Source organism: Eulemur rufifrons, chromosome 7 (assembly GCF_041146395.1).
Source record: "Eulemur rufifrons isolate Redbay chromosome 7, OSU_ERuf_1, whole genome shotgun sequence".
In the NCBI taxonomy this organism is placed as follows: domain Eukaryota; kingdom Metazoa; phylum Chordata; class Mammalia; order Primates; family Lemuridae; genus Eulemur; species Eulemur rufifrons.
Genome location: NC_090989.1, coordinates 101,972,156 through 101,992,920, shown reverse-complemented (window position 1 = coordinate 101,992,920; position 20,765 = coordinate 101,972,156). Strand labels below are relative to the sequence as shown.

Here is a 20,765-nt window from a genome sequence, read left to right as displayed (position 1 = left end):
CATACCAATGGTAGAACTTTGCTGAAATAAGATGGCTCTATGGCATTTTATTCACACTACAATTTTGAAGGGATTTCAAAAAGAGACAGTTGTGGAGAAATGGACTGAACATGACTTCACAGGGGAAAGATCTAGATTCATCACTCCAATCTCATGTTTATTTGTGATGTGGCAAATCTCTTTATAACACTAAGTCTTATTTTTGTCATATAAAAATGGGACTAGTGATACTGCATCATCAGATTGCTCAAGGCATTATATAAGATAATGGATTTGACAGTGTAGCCCATATAGAATAGACATGTCAAGCCATGGTAAAACTCTGAGTGGCTGCTGCTTAGTGTGGACATTTGACACTGAAAGAGGGAGGCTTGTGCAGGTGGCACCAAACCTGGAAGATGAGCTTTTCCTGCTCAAAGCCAGGGAGAACTATATAATCCCTTTTCCAACTGTAGCATCCTAGAGAGTGTGTACTAAAAGAGAGCCCACTGTGTGAGCACACAAGGACTGGGAATTCATTAATTTAAAAAAATCTCTGTACTTCAAGTGTCAATTCTGAGCAACTGAAGACATAGAATTTCCTGCAATTTGAATAAAAGTATAAAAGCCCCGATACAAGGCAGTGACCCTCCTAATGCAGATGCTCAGTCATTTGCTCACGTTTCAGTCATTCAACCAACACAGGAAAGAATGAGACATGGAAAAAGGATCAGTAAAAAATGCAAAGCCCCTGCCCTTGCTACCCAGTGTGGGGTCCCTGGACCAGTGGTGTCAGCGTTGCCTTGGAGCTTGTCAGAAATGCAGAATCTCAGGCTCTGCCCCAAACCTACTGAGTCAGAATGAGCATTTTAACACAATCCCCAGGCGTCTGGTGGCACATTCAAGTTGGAGAAGCACTGGCTCAGACAATGAAGAACAGCATCCGAAGCAGACCAGGGCAGAGGCATTTTCCCTCGATCAAGCAAGACTGCTAAGGGTGTCACTAACTCTGTAGTGAGGAGAGACTTAAAACAGTCTGCATTACTGACGATGAGCTTTGTCATCGTCAGTCATTTCAGGGTCCCTGTAAATTCTGAGGTACAGGCATCTTTTCAGTTTTTGCCACTGATAGATACTGGTCCAGACAGACCCCGAATCTTCAGTCGAGATTCCCGAGACTAGACCGGGCAGCCCAGGTGAGCAGCAGCCTTAACAGTAGCCTGCCCCATCCTAACAAATTGCCACGTGGATGTAGCACAAGCTGCAAAAGCACTTTGTATATTATAAAGGAGTATAAAACGTAGAGTAGCAATGTCATCAAAGCACTTGGAATCAGGAGTGAGGCATGTGCTCTTCTCTATCTAGGCTGACTTCATTGTCTGGGAGCAAGAGCAGGCAATAGGGTCTGACGAGAGGATTAAGCAGTTAAAACATTGTCCCTCTCCAGCATTTGACACTGGAGGAGCAGGAAGATTGGGTAAAATTTTTCCTTTTGATATATTCTCTCATAGTCTTCACCTCAAATACAATACCCTACCTCATTTTTAATAGATAGAAACGTAGCTACTCCAAAATGGAGGGATATAATTTGTCAAAAACACATCAATGACTGAGCCGGGATAGAACTCCGTGCAAAATCCTGTGATTCAATTTCTAGTCTACCTAGAATTCAGCATTTACCTGTAGTAAAGACTAGCTAACAGTCCTCAGGCTACCAACTAATAGAAAGTCCACCATTTGCCTTATGACAAATATGAATAATATTAAGAACTGTTTTGCCTCAGCTGTAACCCACCCCACAGTGCCTGCATCTCACGGCTGAAATGGTGTGTGTTCACCATCTTTCATGCACTAAATCTCTTTACTTTAGGTCTCAAAGGAAAGTTTGGGGGTAAAATGTTAGATATTAAAGAAAGGTCTCAGACTTTTCTGGGTTCAGCTGCATCTAGGATCTAATGCAATGGTTTTCAAGTTACCTGTAGCAAAAAGCTGTTTTTTTGTTTTTTGAATTTGCATATGTCACAGGCCAGTATTTTTGTAAAAAACAGTAAAAGTAAATTATCAGAGAATTGCAATGAATAAAAAAAATACAGTGTCCACTGATCATGCACTTGGATATTGCAGCAATGTCAAATTGCTATAAAAGTTCTAACCTCTTATTTTCTCATTTTCAATTTCCATAATAACTTTGTCACAGTCTGATAAGAAACAGTTTGCAGATGGGCACTGGTTTAGTGGATATATCAAGTAAAATCACCTATTCTAATGCCCACCTGGAGCAAAGTGCTAATGCTGATAATGGACATGTACTGAGGGCTCACTGAGTGTAGGTACTCACTGCTCTAAATCCTGTACATGAATTATTTCTCATGTAATTATTCTCATGAATTACTTCTCATGTACCTATTAGTAGCTCCGTTTACATATGAAGAAACTGAGGCAGAAAGATGTGGAGTAACTTACTGAAGGTCACTTAGTCAACCCAGCATCAAATGCAGGTGTCTGCCTCCAGAGCCCACACGCCCACCTGCCCTCCACACTGCCTCTCAATTGGTGTTTGGTTCAGGGCATCTGACTCTACCCCAGGAATAAGTAATACATATTACGGGATTGGTGATAGCACAGTAATCAAGAAGAATTATTTCACCTAATATCTCTGAGTAACATCCTGTGGGAACCAGACACCAGAACAAAGTTGATGTATGGTCACTGACTGACTCTTCACATTGGTTGGAAAAATGAATTTTGGCACCCTCTTTTAACCCAAACAAAAAGGTTAAAATGTCATGCAAATGGCAATTTTCAAGTTCAATCATGACAGATGCCAAAAAAGGAACAGGGAGCATTTAGGGAATCAAAATAGCAAACAGCTAGCTCATAGGGTCCAGTAAGACATCTGAGCACCAGCTGTCACCCCTTCTGCATGGGGTATAGAGGGTCAGTTCCTCTCACTTCTGCTCCACAGGGCACTTCTTCCTACTAGAACATTGGTGTTCTCTGTCTTGTTTGAAATGGGAAGCCAGGTCATAGGCGCCAGACAAAAGACCCTCTTCCATTTTTGTGTGCACTGTGTTTCGAACATTGCTATGATACAGGAAAGGGGCCTGGCTCCCCCGGTGAAGCTGAAATTGGATTGCTCACACTCCATGGCAGGGCTGCCTGCCCCCATCTCCACCCCCTTTGTCCACACACAGCAGAGCCAGCCCCTCTGGGGCCTCACACTCCCTGGGCTGGCTCCATTGTCTCCAGAGCTGATAATGATGTCCCCTACCTGCATCTCTTGCTGATAAATGAATTCCTGAAATACCTTTAAAGACCTCCACAACACCCTAAAGCTGCTTTAAGGAAGGACAACTGGTGGAGTAAATGAACAACAGATGGAACATAAATGGAGCCACATGTCAGACTTAACCTCTTCAGTAAGAAGAGAGGCGAGCAACTGGAGCCTTTCCTGCCTTTCCTACGCACACAGGGGTAACGACAGCCACAGCTACTGCCACAAATGGCTGCTACGATTTTCTTTATACAAGTGACTGCCATTGACCTCTCTAGTAGAAAAGATACACTCATTTCTTATTAAAACTCTGGCTTCATTCTTAAAAGTTAACTTGGTGGGGCGAAATTATAGTCAGCTTTTTCCAAGCAAGGGGCAAAACTGACCAGAACATCACATGTTTTTAATTAAGGTCCTGACTCGCGTGCACTCCCTCAGCCAAAAGTTGCTCTCAAAGAATGAATTTCCCTTTGTATAAACGTGTCTTTTCTAAAAAAGTGGGAGTTCATATAAGCACTTTTAAGACCCTCCTTATTTTCCTTCTACAGAGCCCAGGTTCTGAATATTAGTTCTTCAAGCTCGTGGGAGACAAGAAGGACACAGAAAGAAAACTAACACCTCCAGGCAGGCAGCGTGTAGTGGAGGAGTGGAGAGGCAGCATGAGCTGTTACTGCAGCTCAGAGGAAGGTCAGGTCACCATGTGCGAGGATGGGTGGGGAAGGCCTCATGGGGAAGTGGTACCAAACTGGAGTCTTGGAGAATGGCAGCCTTCCATGGGAAGAGAGGCATGAAGAGGGTGTTCTAGAAGGTAATGGTAAAGGTTAGTGGGGTACAACTTTTGGGAGGAATAGGCAAAAGTCACCCATGACATTCCTTCAAATTCTTTTGAATTATCTATGAAATACTGTGAACAGTGTAACTCTTGACCATGCTAAAATTTGAGATTCATTGGACCAGATCAAAGGAAGAAATTAAAGAAAACTCAATGAACTGATATTTGAGCATTTACACTATTGCCCCTCCAGGAATCACCATGGGCCTACAGCGGGGTGGGAGAGAATTTTACTTTGTTCTTGTCTGTCCACAAGGTTTACTCCATTACGCCTTAGTATGAAGCCTCTATAATCCTAGTGCAGGTTAAAAGACTTTATTGTGAGGACTAAACAATATAACAGAGGTGGAAGCCCTTATACAAGATCTGACATGTGGTAGGAGCTGGTTAAAAGTTTAATCAGTCCCATGGATGCAGCATTTTTTGCAATGTTGTAGAGAAGTAATTAGCCTCCTGTTCCCTGAAAATTCTGTCATGGACTCAGTGAAGAGCCATCACTCTCAAACTCTTGGACAATGTCTTGAGGAACTGTGTATTTCACCAGGGTTAGGTTCTGATATGACTCCCAGGATGTCAAGATGGGAACTTTGGGACGATAGGGTCTCACACTTTGAAAACAGTCTTCACAGGCCATGTTGTCTGACTACATATTTTGGCCACACATGGAATCAAATCCCTGGCTCTTCTCTATAATCCATTTCTTTGATGTCCAGTGCATGGAATGTGGTGTAAACCAAAATTTGGGGCCCACTCCAAGGAGGATAGATTTCCTGAAGTCATTCTTCCGTGAACATAATCTTCTTATTCTATTTTCCCTTTATTCTCCCCCATGTGCTGTTGTTTTATTTCCTTGTTTCATTTCTTTCCACTTATACCAAAATCAGATTTACACCTGACCAATCAGTTTTTACTATAATTTACTTTGCATTCTCTTTTTTTTTTATTTTCAGGCCTGATTCTATTCTATTCTATTCTATTCTATTCTATTCTCTTCTCTTCTCTTCTCTTCTCTTCTCTTCTCTTCTCTTCTTTTCTTTTCTTTGAGACAGAGTCTCACTTTGTTGCCTGGGCTAGAGTGCCATGGTGTCAGCGTAGCTCACAGCAACCTCAAACTCCTGGGCTCAAGCAATCCTCCTGCCTCAGCCCCCCATGAGTAGCTGGGACTACAGGCATGCGCCACCATGCCCAGCTAATTTTTCCTATATATTTTTAGTTGTCCAGCTAATTTCCTTCTATTTTTAGTAGAGAGGGGGGTCTTGCTTTTGCTCAGGCTGGTCTCAAACTCCTGAGCTCAAACAATCCTCCCTCCTCGGCCTCCCCAGAGTGCTAGGATTACAGGCATGAGCCACCGTGCCTGGCCAGGCCTGATTCTTGAAAACAAAGAGCAAACACAAAATCTCATCATCACTACCACCATCACCACCAAAACAATAAAAGAAATACTACCCATTTAATTAAGCCAAAGTTTTGGTAAACTTTAATCACACACTTTGTCTTAAACTTTTCTTACAAACAACTTCTTCCCCCCTCCCCCCCCCCCCCCGCCCATGACTTTGATGGCTTTGGCTAGGGTTTGAAAGCTGGATTTGAAGGAATTGTAACCTTCCCCCTCCTCTACCCCAAGCCTGAGACCTGGGGCTGTGTGCAGGGACCCTTTCTCCTGTTTCATCTGATTTTTCCTTCTGCCTCTTGCCATCACCATCCTCTCTCCCTATCTGTTCTTATTTCTGCTATTTGTCTCCCCATTCCTGCTTTCTTTCCACAATTTCCATCCTCCAAGGTTTCCATTCCCAGTTGGGGCCTTAGCCTAACCTCCTACTGAGATCACCTGTGACAGACTGCCCCCATTCTGATGGCGCCTGATTAGAGCAGCCTCCCTGGCGCCACATTCATTTGGCAAAGGCATCTTCCAGTCAATGATCACTTGCCTGCTCTGCTCAGCCACTCGCAGAGTTGCCAGGAGCTCACTCTCTCCTTCCCCAGCTTCCACTGGGTCCTGGCAAGCAAACAGCCAGATGACTGGGTCTGCCTGGAGGGCTAGATAGGGTTGTGAAAGGTACACATCTCTTCCCCTACCCTGACACCTTATCCTTTTCAATCCACGATTGTTTTTGTACCCCTTTTTCTTCTCCTGAATTAATTTCAAAATCTAAATGCTTTGCTTGGCTGTTCTGTTATTTAGCCTCTGTTGGTTTATTATTTAGATATAAACATTCTTTCTAAAACAGAGGAACAGGAAAAGTACAATGTGCTCACCTGATGCAACTAACAAAACCAGCCCCATTTATTCAGAGTCATTTGGCACAAGGAAGGCTCCTGTCTGCTTCAGTTTTTCATTCTCTCTAGGATGCTAATTGCTTTTCTTTTGATAATCTTGTAGTTTTGGCCTGAAGTCTAAAATCTGGCTTGCTGGGCTATGTGTCAGATTTATAAATTAGATGACATCTGTTTTGAATTTTATCATCTTTAATTTTCTTTCACGTTCTCTTCACTTATTCATTTCCCCTTTAATTGTAAGGATCAGATTTTGCTGTATGCTTTAGACAAAAGTGTAGACCTTTCTGCTTTGGGGGGCAGAGATTAAAATGACTGAAGCTAAATGGTCACAATGAAGGCTATTCAAGGAAGAGATGTTGGGAGAGAAGCCTTAGCAACCACCCCAGAAAGGATGAGCAGTTAATACAAAAGGCTGGCTGTCCACACCAGCGTTTTGAGGTTCCCACCGAATAATTACAATTGATTAGAAGAAGATTGACAGTGAAGGTTGAGCTGAGAGGAGCATTTTGCATTGAGAGTGGTCCCGCTGCTGATGACAGTGGTGGGGGTGTGAGGTGAGTGGTGACCTTTTCATCTTTTCACATTTAGTTGTGCTTTCTTTGTCCCCCACCCCAAAAAATAGTAGAGGAAGGAGAACGTAAACTCATTCCCATATATTCAGACTCATCTTGATTGTGAGACCCTATTTTTCCCTACATATCTCCTAAATTCTTCTTTTCATGGGTAAATTGTTTATTGCTAATTGGGTTGGGCCTACTTATTAAAAATTAATTTTCCTGTTAAGATGCCTAACGTAACACATTTGTATACCATTTTTTTTCCTTTATATAAACTTTTTTTACACATATAATCTCAGAGATGTCAGCTGGTCTCTTGAAACCTTGCACCTGTAGGGGCAATAGAGAATGGGTGGGCACTGGCCAGGACTTGTGCTCAAGCTTCCGCCTCTGATGTGTGTCCTCCGTGGCTGGGAGGAGACACAAGCAGCCTGGCCATGTACGCGGCACACAGTGGCTCCCCCAAAGAGACTGTAAACCAAATTTCTGAAACCACATCATGAATGTTGGCCCACGGTGACTTTGTGGTTGCATATAAATAAATGACAAATCCCTTCATGAAGCTGGCCTTGAGTTTTTTGGATGCTGCCATATTTAGGTTGTTTCTAGTCAGGTCACGGGTCTGGGAAAAATGCTATTTTTGAATGGTGTGTGTGTATATACATATGTATAGCAGTGATTTTCAACTGGGGGAAATTCTGTCTCTTTGGGGACATTTGGCACTGTCTGGAGACGTTTTTGTTTGTCACGACTGAGAAGGGATGCTGTTACTAGCATCTAGTGAGTAGAGGCCAGCATTGCTGGTAAACAGTCCATAATGCACATGGCAGCCCCACAACCAAGAATTATCTAGCTCAAATATCAATAGCACCAAGGTTGAGAAAACATGGTATGGAAACATCTATATATTGAACCAGCTGACAACCTTTTATATGCTCAATCAAACCTCTTGTGTTGAGAGAAAAGGACATTTGCAATCAGTCTTCTTCTGATGAATAGTTATTATTGACTTTGATGGCCGTATTGGTCAGGTAATATTCTCTGTTTGTAGTGGGGCTAAGAGACACTTCCAGATGGGCTCCCCTCTGCCACCTCCTTTCTTTGTTATCAGTATCATCTTCCCTGTGTATGCAGTCACTCAAGCTAGGTGGCTCTGGGTTTTCATCCACTCCCTTCTCGTTCTCCTTACCCCACCTCCCATAGGTGATCAATTCCTCAGAGTTCTGTGCTTTCTCACTAAAATGATCTGCGCTGACTTCTTAGGCTTCCATCACTGACTTTGTCTAGGCCTCCCTTTGTTTAGGCTCCAATAATAGCATCCTGGTGTCTCTCTCTCTCTCTCTCTCTCTCTCTCTCTCGTTATCAGCCTGCTGCTCCAGCCAAATCCATTCAGTGCTCCACAATGTTAGTCACTCCTCATTCACCTATTCCCTTGGTAAAAAAAATATTTGAATACTTACTATCTGCTAATTACGGTGCTAAGACCTGAGGTCATTTCGTGGATTAAAATCTTTCTAAACCTCCATGTTTATCGAATAAGCCCCTTACTTCTGATACAGCATGTAAGGTCTCTGATAATCTGCCTCTAACCTAACTCTTCAACTTACCCTCCTGCCCTACCCTGATGTACTTGCCTCAGCCACACTGAACAAATTATTTTTCCTTAGTCTGGGTCACACACTCCTAAGTTCTTGTATCTTTGCCTGTGCTATTACCTCCATTTGTTATGTTCTTTCTACCCTTACCTGGGGAATTCTCATTCATCCTGTGCAACTTAACCTGGTGCCTAGAGAGATGCCTGGCACATGGAAGATGCTCAATACATAAGGAATGAACTTAAATTTCATCTTCTCTGTGAAACATTCTTCAATTCCCTGGATGCCGATCAGATCAGTGCATCTCTCTTACTCCATAACGCATTGTATGCATGTCTATCAAAACCCCATCACATACCCTGACTGTGAACCCCTTAAAGGCAGGGATGTTGTCTCATGTCCCTCAAGATCTCTAGGCTCTATGCCATGCTGAGCCTAAAGGAGACACTGTGACTAAGGGCTCACTACTGTATCAAGATGGTTTCTTGTGTTGGGAATCCTTGTTTCATACTGGAAATGGTGTGCATCATTTGTTATGCCAAAAGCCCACCAATTTGACACTGGTCTCAAATGGGCCCTGCCCCTCCTCCAGAACTGCATACCTTCAAATACTCAGCATTGAAGTGCGAAGGTGGGGTTTGAGTCCATCCCCTACCGCTTAGTCACTAAGTAACATTGGGAAGATATTTATCTAAGCAGTCTCTGAGCGTCTGTTTCTTCTTCTGTAAAGTAGGAATAATGATATCTGCCCTTCTTGTCTTGTAGGGCAGTTATGAGGATCAAATGAGATTATGTATTTGAAATCACTTTGTAGTTAATTCTAAAAGTCATAAAGCTTTTCAAGTTTCTCACTATTCAAAATGTAGCAAAACAAAACAAACAAACAAAAAAATGATACTCCCCCAACCATAAAGTCTTCCTTTTTTTTTCCCCAAGGACAAACTTCTTCGAAAGGCCAGTTTTGTGCATTTTGTCTACTCTCTCTCTCTTTAAACCGAGATATCCTGTTTTATGCCCAGCCAGACCACTGGCAGCTTCCTCTCCACAATCATCAATAATTTCCTCATGGCCACCACCCAGGGACACTTTTCCGTCCTTCTCTCATTTGATCTGACTCCAGTCTGCCTCTTCCGGAGACATTCTCTGCACTGAGGCCAGACTGAGCTTCCTGAGATATGGATCCTGATTACATCCTGCCATGTACAAAACCCCACAATGACTCCTCACTGCCTACAGGGTAAAATTCAAACTCCTTAGTAAGGTCTGTTGGGCCCACCATCCTCTGGTCCCTGGCTACCACTTCATCACCGTCTCCTAATGTTGTTTTCTTTGTAGCATACACCCTAGTCAAACAAAATGACTTCTGTTTCCAGAAAGTGTTTTTGTACATGCTGCCCAAAAGACAGCCTGGTGCAATTCAGTCATCTCTCAATACTTGGTTCAAAATATCACCTCTTCTGGGAAACCTTTCCTGATCCCAGCTTCCTACTCCCCCTCCTTCCATACAGAAGTGCAGTAGACACCCCATCTCTAAACTCTTTGAACCCATCTTGATTAGCATGATCTTCCTGCCATTCTCTAATTGTGCACTTAAATATTTATCTCTTCTACTAGACAGTGAGCTCCCTGAGCACAAGGAACATGTTTTATCTCTCTGTATGTCTAGCTCCCTGGCACATAGTAAACTTTTTTAAATTGTTCAGTCTAACTACTTAAATTGTTAAATGCTTGTTGAGTACATATATGTTATAAAACATTATTATTTGTATTACATTCTTATTCCTTTACCATATTTTGTGCACTTTTTTGATTTTTCTTTTTTTTGTTGTTATATTCTGGTTTACACAGATTTAGGAAAAAAATATTTGGCAAGTACCATAATTTATTCAGACATTATTCTCTGCTGAGATAGTGAGTTTGGCTTTTCTTGGGAACTTTCATGCCTACAAAGGAAAGCTTAGCTATGCTCCACCTCCATGTGTTCTCAACAACTTCCTGAATCGCAAGGAACTCCTGCTCACCTTTCACTACCAGCCTTGGCATTTTCCAGTTGCAGGGTAAGGAGCTTGGCAATGGCGGTGAAGCTGTTGCTCATGCGGAAGATGTCTCTGCTCTGAGGGCCCAGGATGGAGGAGAAGGTGTCAGTGATGCTCTTAATCTCCAGCAGGAGAATATGATGAAACGAATGCTCCATGTTGGCCAACTGGCTCACCAGGTACATCAGGCAGCTCCTGGCTCTCTCCTGCCAAGAACAATGAAGAAAACAGGTCTATGTTTTAAAAGAAAATCCGAGTAGTCCCATGACCAGCAGATGACAATTCTATAGGGAGTTGACTTAGGGAGCTAGCTGAAGCTAAATAATAAGTTTCATTCATCATTCCTCTTAATCTGCTTCTTTGAGATTTTAAATTTGTTCCTGATTTCCAAAATAAACTAATATGCAAATATTCTTATTAGCCTGTCATTCCAGGTCAAAACCTCCCAAGCACCATCAGTGATCTGACCCCACACATCCCCCCTTCCCAACTATGTGAATCGTTGACTCCACCTACACGGCTCAGGCGGCGTCAGCAGCCTCAAAGTGAGCCTTGACCCTGGCTCCCTCGATGCATCTGTCTGTCAGATGGCCACATATCCCACTGCTGTGTGCAGTTTACTTCCTTCCCACAGGTATTCTTACTCCTTTGTTCACTTTAAGCATCTTTCAACATATTACAGTTTTTATGTGCTTGGCCAATTATATTATCTAGCTTTAAACAACCTAACTCTCATGAGTAATTTAAATAAGTTTCTTTAGAGAAACTGAAGATTAAGGACAATATGAATAATCTAGGCATGGGGAAATAACAAGAAAGTGGCTCAGCTGACACGTCTCTTACATCTGTTAGAGCTCCTCATTGGCCACATTTGTAGGTAACGTGATCTAATCCAACATGACTAGAAGTTAGTCAAAACAAATTCAAAATTATCCATAACGTTATTTGAAATGTAGATTTGTACCCAACAGAAATAATGGTATACCATTAATTTAAAAATAACAATTTAAAGTATGGCTTATTTCATCTTTAACTTCCCTTGTAAAGTCTTATTTCTTGTGTATGTTAAATTTTTTTTATAATGTTGGTATTATAGAACATATGTATAATTATAAATAAATATGTATTAGTGGTTGCTGCTCAAAGTCCTTCTAACTGATTGGTACATGGGTTTAAATTAGTATTCTAGTTAGGAATTATTATTTACCCTTTGTTCTAGCATTTGAAGTTTAATTTTCTTCAGGGGAATTCTGTGTGAATTTTCACTGCACTATAGACTCTTTTAAAAATCGTGTTTAGTACTTAATTGCATTTGATTATTTGCTTATCCATGCTTTTATTCAATCACCAAATAGATACTGCATGCCTATAATATGCCTGTGCTAGACTCTAGATGGCAAAGGTGAACACCTTTAAGGGACTCATAATTCCCCCTTTCATTTAATTCTCTAATGTTTACATGTGTCAGTCAAGTCTCCTGAAAGGGTTACTTCTCATTCATCAATCATCAACCTAGCACAGACTTGAGCCTGTAGATTTTGCACCCAGAGTGTGTGTCTCAATTCACTGATTTAAGCAAACCTTATGTGTCAAAATTTGACCTTGTAAAGAAAGTATGCAGTTGCAAAGGAATTCTGTGCTTTACAAGAAATGTTTACTACAGAAGAGACTTGGGTAGTGAAGTCCCCTAGTCTTTAATACTTAATTTTTTTTTTTTTTTTTTTTTTGAGACAGAGTCTCACTGTGTTGCCCAGGCTAGAGTGAGTGCCGTGGCGTCAGCCTAGCTCACAGCAACCTCAAACTCCTGAGCTCAAGCGATCCTCCTGTCTCAGCCTCCCAAGTAGCTGGGACTACAGGCATGCACCACCATGCCCGGCTAATTTTTTCTATATATATTTTTAGCTGTCCATATAATTTCTTTCTATTTTTAGTAGAGATGGGGTCTCGCTCTTGCTCAGGCTGGGAATACTTAATTTTTAAAGACTTCATGTACAGTTGTACTGGAACACACCTTTGGGGGAAGTGGGGTACATCTGCCAATCAAGTCTTTAATTAGTTTTTAAGCCCCACTAGGGCACAGAGCTCTATGGGTATGTGGGACAGAGGCTTGTGCTTTCATAAGCTGGACAGCTACTTTAAGCTGAAGATATTTATTTGTTAAAGGATAACAATATTAGTTAAATGAAAAGTAAAGACCATTGGCACGTGTTCCTGGAAGCCCCTGTTTCATATTTTGGCTCATACAATTGCCAGATTGCAGAATGACACTGAAATGTTCTTAGATCCAAGAGTTTTTTTCTAATATAGACTCATTTATTCATACAAGGTCTCTATACATGAATTTATAGTATGCAACGAACCACAGGGGCATTTTCTATTCCCCATGTAAAGGGAAAAGTGGATGTGGGGGGTCCCTAGCATATGCCAGGCCCCATTCTAAAAGTTAGGAACACTGAGCTGAAGAAAAAGGACAAAAATCTCTGCTATCATAATGAGGCAGAGAGAAAATAAACAAAATACCTATGTAAAATGTATAGTGTGTTGGATGGAGAAATGTGCCTCAAAGGAAAATGAAGCAGAGGGGGAGTTGGGGGGTGTCAGTGTTAAACAGTTTAGTCATGTCACATCTCAGAGAGAAGGGAACGTTTGAATTCCATGAGGTTTCAGAACCTAAACCCAGCATTCTCAGAAAACAGTTGTAGTGAAATTCATTCTGCTTAATACAGGGAGGTAGGAAGATATAGGAACTGGGACACATGAGATGGGGCATTTTATCTATTGTTTGTCCTACTGAAAATGTAATTTCAAATTTCAGGTAACTTCCTCGCCTTTAGAATCAGATTCTTCTTGAGCATTTTTAAAAGCTATTTCACAAACACTTCATTTGCTTATCCAATAAATGTCCCCAAGGTTTCATAAAGAATCCTTCTCACTATAGAAATTAGCAAGCCCCTTCTTTAAAGCATATGCCTTCTAAAAGGTGAATTAGGTGGCTGTGTGGAGATTTGCTGAAAACAACATAATTCTGAATGATCTTCTGGCAGCCAAACTGAGCTGAAGGGAAATCAATCACAGGGCAGGAACAAGAAAAATTATAACTGCTCTGGAACTAAAGTATGAAACCAAGCCAACCTCACATCGTTTGCTCTGAAACTCTGGAGCACATCCACGTACCTCACAGGGGTAACAGATGTGATTTTGGATTAGAAAGTGCGATATGAGGGCAAGAAGGGGGTTAGGAGATTCTGATTTCTTTCTGGGCTTGGTAATATTTTGTCTCTGGAGGCTAGCGACTGCATTTTTCTGCTCTTAGTCATCCACTGTGGGAATAGGGGCTGCAGCACCTGTGTGCCTTAATTGTGGGCCCGACCCTGTCCCTTCTGACCCATAGAGAACACTTAGTCCGAAGGCCAAGTCTATTCTATATACTTGCAAGGTATTTACTCACGTAATCCTCCAAATAATTCTATGAGGTCAGTACTAGGATTGCTGTCATTTTACAAGGAGAAAACTGGGCAGAGAGAGGAGACCAACTTGCTCAAGGCTCAAGGTCACATCTGCCCTCTCTGTCTAAATCTCTACCGTCGCTGGCTATGCCGCCAGCCTCTCCCATCAAAAAACACAAACCCACCCATGCACATATGTTCCACTTTTTTTTTCCTGCAACTCATTCATCATCAGAATGATATGGTCCTTTTCATTTAGGCATTTTTAATTTAGTTATTTAAACATCATAAATACTCTATAAATACAAAATAGATCAAGTTTCTCAAACTTTTTGGTTTCAGGACCCCTTTACTCTCTTAAAAATTATTGAAGACTCCAAAATGTTTTTGTTTTCCTGGGTTATATCTATTTATAGTTACCATATTAAAAATCAAAACTGAAAAATTAAATAAACATATTTCCATGGAAAATAACATTTTCTAAAACAGAAAAGATAGTGAGAAGAGTGGTATTCCTCTGCGTTTTTGCAAATTTCTTCAGGAACTACTTAATGGACAACATCTGGATTCTCATATCTGTTTCTGTTTTTGATCTGTTAAATTTGGCCTCACAAAGACATGTAGTTGGGAAAAGGAGGGCTATTTTCAAAATAGCCTTGATAATTGTAAATATTCTTCTTGGACATTACATCAAAACTCAACAAGCAGTAGTTTCTTAAAGGTCAGTTGCAATATGCAGCATTAAATTTTTGTACCCTATCACATTAAAATCCACTGGTCTGTCTTACACTTGGGACAGATCTTTTACCCATGCATGATTTTGTAATGTTAAGCATTGGTCATTGGGAAAATACTGGTTCAGTGAGTTAGATGTATCTTCCAAAGGTTGATGCATTTCATTATATGATATCAAAACATTGCATTTATTATTGTCACTACTGATCTCATTAGAAAAGTCTTTTAAGTATTAGGAAACTTCCAAGTTTACAGTAGTAGATACAGATTCTCCAAAATTCTAATTTTCACTTGCAAGTTCAAATTGTATCATTGGCAACAAATACTAATAGCAGTAGTTTTGCTTGAAGTGAAAGGCTTACTTCATTCGTTTCCCAGATAATTTCTACCAAATAGCCGAAACCAAATAATCATAGGTTATTTGTCAGTCATTATTTCAAGCAAAAACTATTCCATGAAAAAAGTGGTTAGTTTAGCTGGTAGGCCAATAACACAAGTGCTTTTTCTTAAGATACAAGACCATTTAGTGTCTCTGCAGCCCCCCTTCTTTCCTCCACCATGGCAGGCGTCACCCCTTGATTTCAGCACTCTTCCCTGCTGACCCGAGAAGTTGACCCTTTCTCAATGCCATTCTCCTCATGAGTGGTTCTTAGCCCTGGCTGCACATTGGAATCACCTGGGAAGCTGTTCGAACAATGCTAATGCCCAGAAAAGCGGGGGCGCTTCCCAATTCCTATTTCATTTCATTGCAATGGCAGAGTCCAGGTGTAAGAACTTTTAAACCTCCCAGATGATTCTAATGTGCAGCCAGGGTTGAGAACCACTGGTCTATGTAGAGTCCTAAATCTCCAAAAATCCGAGAATTTGCTGATTTAGGAAATATGGATTTGGTCCTATAATCCACATTTTTCTCTTCTCTATCCTTTGTCAATTCACAAAAGTAATAGAAAATAATACATTTGGTTGCCTGAATAAAAGTATTTTATTTCCTGGGCATCTGTTATTCTTGATGTAAACATTATCTTTCTTCATAGTTCAACTCTGAAGTCTCTGCACTCATCAGAGATATACTTGCAGAGGCCATTGAAAATGTAAAGCAAATGAACTTAGTTTTAAGGCTTTCTCAGTGGGACTTTGCCAGGGTGACCCCAGGCTTTTCTTAGAGCCTGTGGGTGGCCTGTGGTGCTCAACTACTTGGAGGTATATTTACTCCACGGAAGTCCCTTTCCTAATGACTGGGAGTAGGTTGCTAGCTCCAGACTAAGAGTTACAGGGTTTGTACTGCTGCCTCCTCCCACCCCAATTCTTCTTTGGCTGCAGGAAACTCTGGAGTAGGGGGACCAACTCTTTCTGTTTGCCCTGAGATTTTCCCAGTTTTAGCCCTAAAACTCCCTTGTCCCAGGAAACTCCTCTATTGTGGGCAAATTGGGACAGCTGGTCACCCTACTCTGGAGTCTGTGGGCAGATAGGAAATTATTTCAGCTCAGAGGACTCTGCTCAACAGACTCACATTGCAGGTGAATACGATCACTATATACACCTCTCTCTGTATATAAATGGTTGGCCCTCCACATCCTTGGGCTCTGCATCCACAGATTCAACTAACTGCAGATCAAAAATATTCAGGAAAAAACAATAAAAATAATAATACAACAATAAAAGATAGTACAAACAAAAAACCAATATAGTATAACAGCTATTTATGTAGCATTTACATTGTATTAGGTATTATAAGTAATCTAGAGATGATTTAAAGTATAGGAGAGGATGTGTGTAGGTTATGCAAATACTGCACCATTTTATATAAGGGGCTAGAGCATCCTCAAATGTTGGTATCCTTGTGGATCCAGGAACCAATCCCCCTTGGATACCAAGGGACAACTGGATGGATGTATATATAATATATTTACACGTACATTCAATTTTCATTATTTATAGTAGCTATGTTCTATAAAGTTACCACAAACACTCAACTGGACAGTACTGAAGTATTGCTTCTAGGGGAAACACAGGGTTAGGTTCACTGCAAATCTCTGGCCACAACATTTTCATCAACTGACCAATGGATAACCTTTTTAAAAATATGTGTTTCTGCTTAAATACATATTCTTTAATATATATTGTTGATTCACTAAAATTGTACTCCCAGGCAACAGCAGTGTAACTCATGCCTGAACAAAGCTTATCTACCACATGTATTTTCTCTATAAGGCATATCACATCTTCTTGTGCTTAGGAACACTAGAGAGCACTTTAGCATTACACTTGGGACTTTAAACAGTGAAATCACTACCAAAAAGGCACTAAATAGGCCATGAAAAGAATTATAGACAATTATTTACAGTGTGAGAGCTGAAACAGAAGGCAGAGCATCGCCTTGTTCAACCTTGGCTGGGAACAACTAAAATGTTTTGCTACTCTGCACATGTCTATGAATGATCACGAAAGCTCCATGAGTATTGATTCAGGGTTACAAAGACAGTTTAGCAAGTAGGTGAATTTGAAAATATGAAATCATTGAGATAGATAGATAGCTAGATAGAGATGAGTAGGTAGGTAGATAGACCAACTGATCAATGGATCTCAGATCTTTGTAGATCTTCTACAAAAGGAAAAAGACATTCTGCTGTTAAGACACGATTTTCTATGAAGTCATTGCAATCATGCCTGGAGAAATGCAATGTCAGCTTTACTGAGGTCAAATGAAATTGTGTTCGAGTTTTAGATGTCCAGCATATCCTCCAGTTTGTCTTTCCCTGTACTTCCCACCATCAGCAGATTTTATTGCCTTCACACTAATTGGACATTTCTTTCACTGGCAAGTCACTATAAATGCAAGCGCTGTTTTCCATCCATATATTAACTCTTCTCCCCATTACAGATTGTTCTGTAGCTGTGACCTAACTTGGGTGTGCAGATTGAAGACTCTGGACAACTATTTGCTTTTCATTTACAACTCAGTTGTTTACAGCAGAATACAAAAAGTGTGGTTCGAACGGCATATGCTGAAATCCTTTTATTGTTCTTTGGTTCTCCCAGTAAAAGAGCAAAAAAAAAGATGTTTGAATAATGTCATCTTCTAAAAGAAAAGATCCATTGGTTTGAAACAATGAACTATGCCTGAATGAGAATTGTAATCATGAGAAAGTCAAAGGAGAAACTTATTTTCTAATCCTTTTTTAATGGAATCTGATATGCTTGGTAAGACATTTATGAAGTGGTGTTAATTGGAGATATTGGAATCCATTTAATTTTAGGAGCTGGTTGTGACTTGGTTATTTGTGACCATTTTTAAAATAATACCCCTAAAGTATTTTTCTATTTCCCTCCCTCCATTAACGACTTGGTTTCCATTAGGGCAGACCTTTGGCTACTGGAAGACCTTCCTCTCCTTCCCTTCCTTGTGCTCTCCGGTGACAATTAATTTTATGTGTCAACTTGACTGGGTTAACGGATACCCAGATAGCTGGTAAAATATTATTTCTGGCTGTGTCTGTGAGGGTGTTTACAGACAAGAGTAGCATTTGAATCAATAACTTAGTAAAGAAGATCCACCCTTACCAATGTGGGCTGGCATCATCTAATCCATGGAGGGCCCAGATAGAGCAAAGGCAGAGGGAGGGCAAATCTATACCCTCTCCCATTGGTTTTACTTCTCTGGAGAATCTTAATATAACTCCTATAAGCATCTTTAAACCAATCCTAATGTCACTTCTGTGAAAACACCCCTGATTCACCCAGCCAAAGCTGATTGCTCCTATCTCTGTGTTCCTTAGACCTCTGTTGGTGTCTTACATCCTTGCCTGGAATTTTTGTGTCAAGTTGACTTTCTTTCTTCATTGTGCCCCTCGAGGGCTGGACCATGCTGTGTTCATGTTTGTATTTCCAATGCCTGGTACATTTCCTGGCATAGAGTAATGTCTATTGTTATTAGAAATTTTCACCAGCACTCCCAGCAGTCCTGGGCCCAGCTCTGGAACTGTGAGGGTGGTGAAACCTAATGCCTGTCAGCAAAGTAGGGGGTTTTATCTTTCTTCCTTGTTTAGATGTGTTTTTCTTTTGGCATGGTTGGCTTTATATTGAGACAAACTTGGAATGATTTCTGCCTCTGTCCTTTATTAGCTGTAAAATTTTGAGCATCCTATTTAACTATTTTGAGCCTCAGTTTCTTTATCTGTAAACTGGAGCTAGCAGTTCAGTGTCAGATACATTTGATTGCCACTGCTTTCTACTGGTAGAACCCGCATCCTGCCACAAAGTGAAAATGACAGCTATTCGATTTCTCAGGCTTCTTTGCAACTAGGGATGGGCACCTGGACTTGAGGTAAAGTTTTCTGGAGTGAGACACTGCTGGGAAATGTTTTTTCCCAAAATAAAAAGAGAAGGAGGGATATATCCCTTTTCTTTAATCAGACATTGTTGTATCTACATGGCCTACCTGCATCTGGGGCAGCCACCTGCAAGTGTGAGGGGCATGTTTACACAGCCAATTCAAATATACTGAAGACAATGGAGAGAGAATGAAAAGAGCCTTATCATCAAGGCTTCTTGATGACATTATAGAACTCCTGAACAAACCTTGGACTGACCATGGTTTCCAGGGTTCTTGTTATATGAGTTAATAAATATTCTTATTGCTGAACCAGATTTTGTTGGTTATGGTATTACGAAACTCAGCTGACATAAATACTTTATGATGTTGTAAGGAATGATGAAATAATAACTGTAAAGAATTTGGCATAGAGTTGGTGATTAAAAAATGATAGTAATTATTATTATAATGTTATTTTTAATATGATATGATGATGCCAGAAATATCAATGAATTAAAAGAATAAGTCACTTGGTAGAGACTGCATGTTTCATTATAAAGATTATTGTTATCAAGGCCAGGCATACTGTCCAGCACAGAGTAGATGTTCAATGATTCTATTTTTTTGACACTATGGAGTATACATATGAAAGAATATACATAAATATGTGTAAGTAATGAAACAGAAGATTGTCAATAATCTTCTGTGATGGCATCTGTGACCCCTTCCCTCTCCCATCTCCCTTCCTTCCTCCCTATATCTCCCTTGCAGAGAAACCTCTATCAACTTTTAAAAACCATTTTTTTTTTTTTTGGCATTTTATTTTTTTTTTAATATATTTTTTTTTAATTTAATTTTACAGAATCAAAGAGTCTAACAGTATATCTTGTTAGATACAGTATGTCCTCATAATGTATACATTATTTCTTGTACAATGATATGAAATAATATGGGAAATATTCATGATAAATTATTAAGTGAACAGTGCAAGTTAAAAACAATAGTTTCATATTTTTTTCCCCACCCCCCCCTTTCCCGAGTCAGCACCTTCAAGTGTTTAAAAACCATTTTTAACCAATGGAAATCACTCTGAAAGGGGTAAATTTCTACCCACTGGAGGTATATAATTCTTTGTCCTATTATACTGGAACAGTTTTGGTACTTCTTATTCAGTTGTTTGTTCAGAGTTTGAGATATTAACCTCTAAAATAATATTTTAATATTCTCATTGACTGGTGGGTTTAGAGCTACTTTCTTTAGAAGATCCAGAACTGTAACTGAGACCAAGCCACCAAATCCTGCTAACCCTGCTCTCCTATTGGATTCAGCTGCTCTGTCTGAGCAGCGTGTTAAGGTTCCCCAGCCACGCTCAGGCCTACTAAACTGCACCCACGCTGGAGATTCACAGCTCTTTCTCAGACATTTTCCAGCAACAGCTTAAATAGTTCTACTTCCTAAAATCTTCCCTTGAAAAAGAGATGTGATTAGGTATTTGGGTTTCAAGAAGCTTTATTTACTGTGTGCAAAGTAGAATTGGTAAGTAAAGGACTAGCAAAGAGAGTGTTGACTGTTCAGATTGTCAGTATATGTGAAATATTTTCTTTGGAGAAATGTTAACATGGAAAATTTTACCTTCAGAAAATGCAAAGGTGGTGGTACCATGTAGTGTCCTCACACTTGTACGTTGTTTGAGCAGGTGTGTGCAGTAGCATGGTGGTTTAC

General features: G+C 40.4%; 1 protein-coding gene across 3 annotated transcripts in view; it reads right to left on the bottom strand.

Moving 5' to 3' along the window:
* VEPH1 (ventricular zone expressed PH domain containing 1) overlaps positions 1 to 20,765 on the bottom strand; it is a 207,599-nt gene that overhangs the window by 99,296 nt on the left and 87,538 nt on the right. For all 3 annotated transcript variants that reach the window (XM_069473045.1, XM_069473046.1, XM_069473044.1), the window contains exon 7: positions 10,536 to 10,756. In XM_069473045.1, the coding sequence (XP_069329146.1) occupies positions 10,536 to 10,756 (221 nt within the window). The remainder of the gene's footprint in view (positions 1 to 10,535; positions 10,757 to 20,765) is intronic.